Source organism: Lactuca saligna, chromosome 2, assembly GCF_052625555.1.
Source record: "Lactuca saligna cultivar CGN05327 chromosome 2, ASM5262555v1, whole genome shotgun sequence".
Taxonomy (NCBI): Eukaryota; Viridiplantae; Streptophyta; class Magnoliopsida; order Asterales; family Asteraceae; genus Lactuca; species Lactuca saligna.
This window is the reverse complement of record NC_136418.1, coordinates 172,509,009-172,520,110: the sequence shown is the minus strand read 5'-3', so window position 1 is coordinate 172,520,110 and position 11,102 is coordinate 172,509,009. Positions and strand designations below refer to the sequence as shown.

The 11,102-nt window shown below is 36.1% G+C and overlaps 1 protein-coding gene across 3 annotated transcripts; it reads left to right on the top strand.

Annotated features, from left to right (window-relative positions):
- Positions 1-7,267: 7,267 nt before the first annotated feature.
- LOC145032811 (serine carboxypeptidase-like 27) lies at positions 7,268-10,125 on the top strand. 3 transcript variants are annotated; one of them, XM_078981754.1, is made up of 9 exons: positions 7,268-8,075; positions 8,161-8,256; positions 8,348-8,440; positions 8,514-8,599; positions 8,677-8,931; positions 9,017-9,144; positions 9,224-9,319; positions 9,417-9,522; positions 9,744-10,125. In XM_078981754.1, exons 1-9 carry the CDS (start codon positions 7,715-7,717, stop codon positions 9,795-9,797), a joined length of 1,275 nt encoding a protein of 424 aa, XP_078837880.1. In that variant the 5' UTR covers positions 7,268-7,714; the 3' UTR covers positions 9,798-10,125. The 3 variants fall into 3 exon arrangements, with proteins under 3 accessions (XP_078837880.1, XP_078837881.1, XP_078837879.1); XM_078981755.1 differs by having other exon boundaries at positions 7,271-8,075; positions 9,738-10,125; XM_078981753.1 differs by having other exon boundaries at positions 7,275-8,075; positions 9,692-10,125.
- Positions 10,126-11,102: the final 977 nt, after the last annotated feature.

Below are 11,102 nucleotides of genomic sequence, written 5' to 3'. Positions count from 1 at the left end.
TCTGATAGGGATGTTCGGTTTACATTAAGGTTCTGAAAGAAGTTCCACGAGGAACTGGGCACTCAGCTAGGGATGTTGATCGGGTAATTTTTTTGGGTTTTGGGTAATTTGGGTTTTTCATGTTGTAAAAAATACCCGTTACCCTACCCAAATTAAATTCATGTAATTAAGGTATTACCCGAAATATATAATTTTTTTTTTTGAATTTCACCTGAAAATAAATTTAATAAAATAAATACGTCGTGATTTATTTGTCTTGTTTATATAACCAAACGAGACATAAAAGAACTTACTCAAGCTTTGAACATTGAGATTTTTTAGTCAATAATGCCTGAGATATCAAGTAATTTTTTTAACAACTTAATCTAATCTAATAAGATGTTAAAAAAACAAATACTTAAAATCTTAATTTAAAAGTTTAAAATGTTTAAGATAATTGTAGCCATAAGTTTTGCCATGTTCTAAAGTTTCATCAAAATAATGAGTTTGTTAGTTGCAATAAAAACTATAATCTAGAAAACAATTAAGTTTTAAAAAACATGATAATATATAAACAATTACTTTTAATATTGTTAGTGTCATATTGTCATAATAAATAGATTCATGTTTTATAACACTGATGGTTAGTTTAAGTGTGATCAAATACCTGATATATAGTACAACCTCTACAAAGAAAGGAATTTTTAAAATAATTCGGGTATACTCGAAACCCAAAAAATGTACCCTTTACCCGATCCAAAAAAAATTGGGTTACCTGATTACCCGAAAAAATTTACCCGATACCCAAAAAATCGGGCGGATAATTCGTGTATCGGGTATTTTCGATAGGGCTACACTCAGCTACATTGTAGCACGACGTACCACTCCCAAACCGATGACTAGAGTGAGAAGACGATCCAGAAACAGGAGGACATGCTTAGAGCATGCATGTTGGATTTTAGAGGGAGTTGGGACACATATCTCCCGTTGGCAGAATTTTCATACAACAACAATTACCATGCTAGTATCGACCAACCGCCATTCGAGATGTTGTATGGTCAGAGGTGCAGGTCCCCGGTTTGTTAAGACGAGGTTGGGCACTAGGTCATGGGGAGCACTGAGGTAGTGCTCAAGACTACCAGGTTGATTTAGCACGTGCGAGACCGACTGCGAGTCGCACAGAGCCGTCAGAAAAGTTATGCTGACCAACGAAGATCGGATCTTGAGTTCCAGGTGGGGGACTTTGTGTTACTGAAAGTGTCGCCCTGGAAGGGGGTTATCAGGTTTCAGAAGAGGGGAAAGATAGGACCCCGATATATCAGCCCATTTAGGATTTCGACCCAGGTGAGCAAGGTAGCATATCGACTAGACCTGCTAGATAAGCTTAGCCAGATTCACAACACCTTCCATGCGTCACAACTTCGGAAGTGTGTCACTGACGAGTCCACAGTCGTTTCGTTGGATGACATCCGGGTGGATAAGAGTCTGAACTCCATTGAGAGACCTGTTACCGTCTTAGAGAGGAAGACTATAGTTCTTCGTAATAAGGAAGTGAAGTTGGTAAAGGTGTAACAACAACACCACAGGGGCTCCGAGTGGACCTGGGAGCTGAAGGACGAGATGCGAGATCACTACCCAGAATTGTTTGGATCAGCAGACTTCGAGGAAGAACCTAGTTCAAGTAGGGGAGACTTGTAACACCTGTTCTAGGTATTACTTAATTTAATTAAGATTTAGGGTTTTGGGTGTGTAGACTCGGCGAGTTGGGAGTCCAACTCGTTGAGTAAAGGAAAATTTCAAGAATGCGGGATCTTCACCCTTCTCGACGATTTAGAAGGCTGACTCGACGAGTAGGCGCTGTAATGATAAAACCCTAATTATAGGGTTTGCACCATATATAATCTCCTTATGAGCCTTGAGGTTGACCTACCATCAGCCTCCAAACTCTAAGAATATATGTGCTAACCTTAATCCTTTCTCTTCCATTTTGTGAGCTAGAGTGACCTTTCAAGCTTGAGAAGAAGGAGATAGTGAGAAGATCCAGCAAGCCAAGCACCCATCCTTGAGCTTAATCATCATGTGGACTATTGGAAGTCTTCAAGACTTGATTTTTATCATAAAATATGGCTAGATCTTGAGTTTACTCTTCATTTCCTACCCTTCTTGTTGAATGCATGCATGGGATTCATAAAGTTTGCAACTTTATGAATCTCCAGAGCAAAATGGTCCTAAGGTGGGCTAGATCTGGCCTTTGGTTGGGCAAGGGCACCATGAAAGGGATTTAGGGGCATATTTCCCTCTTTTTGGCCATTTTGACCTAAGGATATGTATTGAACATGCATGTCCATAAAGCCTCCATCTTTGAAACGTTTTGAGCACTAGACAACTTTCTGGAAAGGAGGGATTTCAGATCCCTAGAGTTTTGGACCCTATGGTAAAGCTTTGGAGCTTTCCAACCTTTGTTAAGGGCCTTGGAGCAATTGGAACGGTTCTAGAAGGTATAGTTGGAAACGTTATCCTTCTAGACACCTTAGGGCTTTAGATCTAAGCCCTGGAGTCCCTGGATTCGGTGAATCATCACAACAAGCAAAAGGAAGGGGGCTCAACGAGTTGCTCTAGGAACTTGACGAGTCGGGTTGAGTTTCCCCGCCATCTGAATATCAAGTGAACTCGTCAAGTTGATGAAACAACTCGGTGAGCTAGCTAGCGTTTGATTAGGTTGTCTGGACTCGGTGGGAACTTGACGAGTGGCTAGATGCGCTCGACGAGTTGTGGTCAACATGGACTGTTGAATTTGACTGATAACTTTGACTTTGACCAAGGTTGACCTTGAGGGTAAATTTTGGGATTCTGACAAGTGAGGCTTACATGCACTTGAGTCAAAGTAACACGTGGGAGATATCTGGTTCTAGCATTTTCAGTTTCAGCATTCGAGAGAGGTGAGTCTTCTCGCCATACCAATGGGTCTAAGGCACCAAGGTCGGCCTATTTTGTGTTATGTGGTACACTAGCGTTTGTAGAGGTATGTGGTATGATAGTTAGCTTTGTGCTAAATGGTATGCTAGTGATTGTATGTTATTGCATGGAAGACCCCCTGGGGGGGGGGGGGAGCCAGTGGCAGTTAGATATAAGACCATGTGGGGTAACCCATGGAATGATGGTGTAAGACCCTGGGGGAGCCCACGACATCCTTACAGGTTTATGTATGTGTATGTAGTATGTTGGATACTTCTGTGATATGATACGCTAGGTTGATTATGTATGTTATTGCATGAAAACCCCTGGGGGGAGCCCGTGACAGTTGGATATAAGACCATGTTGGGTAGCCCATGACATTCCCAGGTAAAGACCATGTGAGGTAGCCCATGACACGAAGGTGTAAGACCCTGGGGGACCCCACGGAATCCTTACTAGTTTTTGTATGCATGGCTTATGTGGTATGTGTAGATTATAGCTAATGTGATATGTGTTATGTCGATTGTGTGCGGGGTATGCTCTGGGGAACTCACTAAGCATTAGCTTACAGGTTATGGATTTGTTTCAGGTACATCGGATTCCAAGGGCAAGGGCAAGGCGTGATGGCGCGACGTGCACTCTCATACAGGCGCTTTATGGATAAAGCTATATTTGATATGAGTTTGAAAACAATTATATATGAGATTTTGTAATTTATGAAAATGTGTTTTGGTCGAGGTCGTTGTCTCAGTCAAAAATAAACCTCACACACACTAGATAGCTAGGGTAAGTAAGGGTCGAATCCACGAGGAGGTTGTGGTCAAACTTTGTGTTTAAATAGTTAATGAAAAACTACTAGCAATTGTCACAAAATTATTTAAACTAAAAGTTGATGAAAAAACTAAAAACTTGGTAAGGCAAGAACTACTAAAACAAACTAATATCAATGAGAAAATAAAACAAGATACTTCCGGTTCAGTTGTTCAGATGGTTGGACTTACACATTTTTCTTCCCTTAAATTCCAATTTAATTACCTAGACATAGTTAAGGTTGATTAACTTGCAACAAATAATTTTGAGCACACAATATGTTATTCCAACTAGTTGTCTTACTCCCTATGTCAATTGGATTAGGAACAACTAGTGGTTTGGCGATAATGTGTCTTGAGATTACCTATTACAATGTTGAGTATATAATACTACAAATTCGGAATAATGTATGTGGGTTCAACTGATCATCTTAGTTCCTAAACTATTTGAATTCAGAATGACTAGTGAATTAACAATACACTATCTTAGTTGCAATATCACACAATAAGAAAAACCCAACTCCAATTACTGTAAGTAAAAATCATAACGTTAAGAATGAAACAATAACTGAAACTAACTAGAATACAAGTAATAATCAAAACGTGTTCATCCTAACATCCTACAACTTTCCCAGAAGTAACCTAGGTGGTTTAGCCTTCCATATGATTAAAAAAACACACAACTTCAATATAAATAATGGAATTAATGCTAAAATTCACAAACCAACTTGGAATCATAAATTCAATGAAGTGTAATGATCAATCAACTATGGAACGATGAAACCTTGGGGATGAAGTAATAAAATATGGAGCTTGATGGAATTGATGTAGATCTGTAGGTTGAACGATCTTCAAACGTTGAATGATAATGAATTTGATGATTTATCGCTTTGGATTTAGAAATTAATGATAAAAAACGTGTTTGGAGAAGGTTTGAACGTGTTTGGAACCCTCCAAAACTGGGGAAAATCGCAGGGGAGAGGTCCCACGTCGATTAGGGTTAAATCTCCTTTAAATAGGTGCTGAAAAAATGATTTTCAGAGCTGTTTTTCGCGTCGACGTCCTATTAGGCGTCTTAGACGTCATATAGGACGTCCAGGCGTCCTTCGGGGCATTTTACATGCCTTCTGCCGTCCTTGATTTGCACTTGAAAATGACCTAAAACGGGTAGGCGTCCTAGGGGGCGTCTTAGATGCGTTCTAGGACGTCCCTCATCTTTGTCGCTCCTTTTTGGTGATGAAAACCGTAGAATCAGTAAAAACGCAAAACATGAAAGTTGTAGGAAATTTTGTCTAGTTTCCAGAACTTCTTCGTTCATATCAATTGGAGCTCTAGATCTTAAGATATAATCAAAACATTGAAGAGTGGTCAAATTTCTCAGCACCATTTTTCTTCATTCTTTTAGCAATTCGTCTCCCATGCTTGTTAGCTTCATGTTGCTCATTTTTCTTGCGGGTTCCGCACACTTTTAGTACAATATATTGACCTGCATATGAATTGCAACAGCTCATCAAAGTAGTGTCATTCTTGGACAATTATACATCAATTCAACAAATTTGTGACAATTTAGTACATTCATAAAATAGACTTATCATGTTTGGTAAATTAAAAATGAATATTTTCCTTTGAAAAATCGGGTCGTTACAAAGGACCTAAACCATATTAGGATTTATAACCCGAATAATAGAATAACAATGTGCTTTTATACATCAACATAAAACATTCAAAGACTAACGTAATACAATAACCCATTGAAAGAATAACATTTACATAGTAGATTAACATAATGAAAATTAATTTTTTATTTGGGTTTCTTAAATTGGAGCCCAATTTTCAATGACTAGATACGGTAGGAATTCGTAAATCCTTAGAGACAATAGAATGGTTGATTTTTGAAAGTTTGAAACAAGAGGAAGGATCTATAGAAGTGATTTCGAGTTTCGAAATAGATAAGAAGATTGGTTGATTTTGAAATGACGAGAGAAGCATTGCCTTTTTTTCTATTATGAAAGATGATGACAATGACAAAAGTGTGAATCATGATTTTGATTTCTATCGATCAGAAAAATGGGAGGATGAATGCTTATTTGGGTCGGGTCTTTAGAACCGAATTAGCTCTTATTTGGGTAACCTGAACCGAATAACCCGAGAACCAAATAAACATTATATAGATACTCAAAACCCGAATTGGATTGCTTATTTGGGCTTAATTTGGTTCGGTTCAGTTCAGGTTTCGGTTTTTCGGGCCAAATTCTCATCCCTAATTGTCACCTTGGTGGTTTATCGAGTAAGACTTGGGCACTTTAGATGAAAGTCTCCAAAGGTATACCCAACAAAAATGTATGATGTAGTTATAAAAGGGAGTGCTTAGTATTATCGTCAAAAGCGTACCCTCTCCCTTAAACCTTACAATATCTGGGAGCCGCAATGGGCGATAGGGAACCAATTTTTATGTAATAATATGCATTTTTTGGAATGGTAATTTTTTTTTGAAAAAATTATATAAGATTAATGGTAAAATGTATATAAAAAAGTTTATTGGTTAAATTTGAAAAAAAAAATTAATGATATAATGTGTACATAATAAACAGTAAAATCCACATTAGTAGCCACATGACATATCACATTGTTGGCGACGCGACCTAATTTTATTTTTTGAACGAAATGTAAAGGTTAATGGTGATGCTAGTACGTTGGTTGACAATGTATATACGTAAAAAAAAAAAAAAAAAAAAAAAAAAGTTCAATGGTGATTTTTATAAAGCCTTTTATTCATAGCGATCTAACCCTGCTAACTTTACAAAGCACAGCTCATGTGTATTCATTTACTCGTCGACAAATTGATGTAGTTCATTGGATTCGGTCATCAAAATTTGATTTCATCTCGACTTGTTGACTCCGTTGAAGAAATTATCTCATGCTGGTGTTGGTTCTTGTGGACCTCAAGTGACTACCAGTTTCACCTGTATTTCCACTTTAATTACAAACTATGGTTGTTTCTCCAAAAACAATACTTGATTTACTGTTTTACTTTTACATTTAAACCCATGCTGTATAAATCATATGAAGATCTTCAAGAGAATATAATAATTAGCAGATGATAATCTGTATCGAGATAATATATGGTCATGGCGTATGTCATCGATCTTCTTCCTTTGATTACAATTTTAGCAAGAGTTTATATTAATCTTATCTTTCTTCCTGCAAATCAGATCCATAATAAAGTCGCCAACCTTTTTCGTGTATTTTATATCTTTTTCTTTATGCCCTTTCAACATTGTCAGCCTCTTCACCCATGTGCGCCTATTAACTGTTCGGTCAAATGCCCCAATGAAACTGTTAACTGTACCCAATATACAACTAGCAATAGCATTCTGCAGTCTGCATACACCAATTGATTTTTTCCCAAATTAAATAAAAATATAAAATAAGTCCAACTCATGTCATTCCTCAAAACAAGGTTAAAATCATGGAAGATTGCCATTTACAAATTACAACTATCTCCCAACTTGCACTCTACTACTCTTTGTGAATAAAAGCAAGAAAATTTGTGTTGATCCCAACATCTTTGTCTTCCTCTCTCTCTCTCTCTTTCTCTGTCTGCCCAGTCGCTATCTTTCTACACACTATTCTTTTTCTTTAGCATATGTGAATTCCAACCATTGAATAACTTTTTCATTTTATCAAGCTAAGTGGCCTTGTTTGATTTATTGTTATCATTCTTTTGTGGGTCATTTTCAGCTGACTTGGTTATCTTCGCTCATGTGTTTGTCTCCATTGTATAGTAAAACTCAACATAAACTTACCATAAAAGCATAACAGTTTCATTAGTACCTTTTAGCACTTGGGTTGTTGGGTATTTATTTTCTCTTGGTTTTTATCATAGGTGCATATGTGTCTAATCATCTTATTCTTTACATAACTCGTAGATAGTTTTGGGATCAGTGTTATTCCAAGATCCCAATAGATTCATGGGTAATTCATCGTTTCTCCTTGTGCTTTATCTCTCATTTATCGTTCTTGGAACTTGTGATTATTTGTTGGATCAAGAGAAAGATAAGATTGATGAGCTACCTGGTCAACCACCAAATGTTGATTTTTCTCAGTACTCTGGTTATGTGACTGTGAATCAACAATCTGGGAGGGCATTGTTTTATTGGTTGACCGAGTCACCTACAAATCGTGATCCAAAATCAAGACCACTCTTGTTATGGCTCAATGGTGGGCCTGGTTGTTCTTCAGTAGCTTATGGTGCTGCTGAAGAGATTGGTCCTTTACATATAAATTCCGACGGGAAGACGCTTTTCATCAACCCGTATTCTTGGAACAAGTGTATGAACACCAACACTTTTTCGTGTTAATTTCATCAATTGTATTACTAAAATGTGTAATTGATCTCGATTCTTTAATCTGTCAGTGGCAAATTTGCTATTTCTCGAATCGCCAGCAGGAGTTGGCTATTCATATACGAACACCACATCAGATTTGTACACAGCTGGTGATGCAAGAACAGGTAAAAATCCAATCGAATCTTTCCAAAAAGTTTCCCCCTTTCCGAGTTCGTCGATTTTGACTTTCTTTTGATGTTGGTTGTAAATTTGTAGCTGAAGATTCGTATGCTTTCCTTCTCAATTGGTTCGAAAGATTCCCTCAATACAAGCACCGTGATTTTTACATCGCCGGAGAAAGTTACGCAGGTTCGCATCCTCTCTCTTACAACATTTCCGTCTGCTAAAATGTTGTAAATCACCTTCGTTCATCTAATTTCAGGTCATTATGTTCCTCAATTGTCCCAAATCATTTACGAACGAAACAAAGGAGTGAAGAATCCAGTCATCAACTTCAAGGGTTTCATGGTAGTAAACACAATCATCAAAACCAATGATTATACCACAATCTTCCCTAATTTCCAATTTCTGATCTTTCTTCATAGGTCGGAAATGCAGTTACAGACGATTACAATGATTACGTTGGTACATTCGAGTACTGGTGGACCCACGGTTTGATTTCAGATTCAACTTATAAGTCTCTACAAACAACATGTGAAGGAGGGTCCTCTGAGCATCCACCAATCGCCTGCATTAGGGCTCTAAATACCGCCGAATTAGAACAAGGAAACATCGATCCGTATAGCATTTATACAAAGCCCTGCAATTACTCTTCATCATTAAAACGTAGAGGACGTTACGTAAGTTAATTTATACCTAATTTTCCGTGTAATGACCCATTAAACTCTCAAATAATGAAGTACATTCATCTCCATCAATGAACAGCCATGGATGCGTGGAGCATATGATCCATGCACCGAGAAATATTCAAACGAGTACTTCAATCTCCCTGAAGTTCAAAAGGCCTTTCATGCCAACATCACTAAAGTTTCATATCCATGGAAAACATGCAGGTAGATTGTTTACTATATTGATAAAAATCGTAAAGTAGGTATCAATTTCCTGTAATTTATGATTATTCGTTAATTACAGTGATATTATTGGGTCATATTGGGGAGATTCTCCACTTTCAATGCTTCCCATCTACAAGGAACTCATAGCTGCTGGTTTACGTGTATGGGTGTTCAGGTAAACTACAATAACTTGTGTACTTTTCCCCAATAACATAACGTCTGTATCAAATTAAAAATAATATAAAATTGTGGTTTTCCGTTTTCGTTTACAGTGGTGATACGGATTCAGTCGTGCCCATAACTGCAACAAGATATTCACTTGATGCGTTAAAGCTTTCAACCATTGCTAATTGGTATCCGTGGTATGATAATGGAAAGGTAACAAGTTAAAATGGTTTTATTATTTTTTTAACTTTAAATTTTGCATATTATGTGGTTATGTTAATAAGAATATGAATATATATATATATTATATATATATATATATATATATATATATATATATATATATATATATATATATATATATATATATTTTTGGTTTTAGGTTGCGGGGTGGAGCCAAATATACGAAGGACTGACGTTTGTGACAGTGACAGGTGCAGGACATGAAGTGCCGTTGCATAGGCCTAGGCAAGCTTTTATACTACTGAGGTCATTTTTGGAAAATAAACCAATGCAAAGAAGCTTAAACTCTATTTGGGTTTGATTTAATAAGTAAAATATTGTTATTATGTGGCGTGGGGTTGTGAGAAAAGAAAGAAAATAAGGAGATACCCCATTCTTTATTCTTGCTTCTGATTGATTAGCATTTCTTTTTAAGCTCCATAATTAATCATTGTTAGATGTGGCGAACCAAAGAGAACATTGTCACATTGATTATTGTTGATTTCTTATACGTAACTTTGAGCTTTGTAATTGTAATTTTTATATATAAACTATAAACTATATATAATATATACGGATTTTACGTTATTGTTATCTGATTGATTGTTGACTGTTGAGAATATATATTTAGGTTCATATTTGGTAAAGAAAAAAAAAATCATGCAGCCCTTGAATGACTATTCAATAACATTAAATGATCATTAAATAGCATTAAATAATAATTACGTTTCATAATTATTGTACGTAGGCTGTTCAAACTCTTTTATAACTGGCCACCTAACTTTCATTTTCAATGAAAAGTTGTGGATACCCCTTTGTGTTTTTTTTATTGAAACCCATCATCTGGTTTACAATTTCGGGTAACTATCACTAAATAACAAATTTCAGATTTTTTTTTTCGACCTAGATCACTCAACTTCAAAGGTTTGACAGTACTTAGAAGTTTTGTTTTTGTTTTTTTACCTAAATTTTATGAAAACCTCGAAATCTTTTAAGAGGCTTAATCACTCAATGACTCTCAACCACTCAAACTTTTGGTTGCTTGCATACATTTATGGTTATTTGTTTTGCGATAACTGTTTTAAACAAGCCTATAATTTTAGGTGGAATAATTGTGAAACTTGTTTATTATTTAATGATATCGACACAATATTTTAATCAAATAATCAATTTTCCATTAAACAGTTTAAAATTTGCATTAATATTGAAACAAATTAAACGTTAAGTGGTCAAATACTTCAATATCTTAACAGCCATGTTACTTAAGAGGCTTTGGAGCCGGACTAGGGTTTTGTGTTGATAGGACTAAGGAGATATACCGATAGAAAATATACCCCGATCCAAAAACAATTAACAAATTTCTTTGAATCCAAAAACAATTAACAAATTTCTTTGAGAATTGAGTTCCGTAATATAGAAATAGAAGTACTCTAATACAAAAGTACTGTTAGACTATTCTCATTCATAATTAAAAGGGTTATTATGACTATAGCTCAACGATGTTTAATATATTGGTTTAAAAAATCTCTTGCAATTTTTTTTCGCCTTTTAGGGATACGTACTTGTGTTTT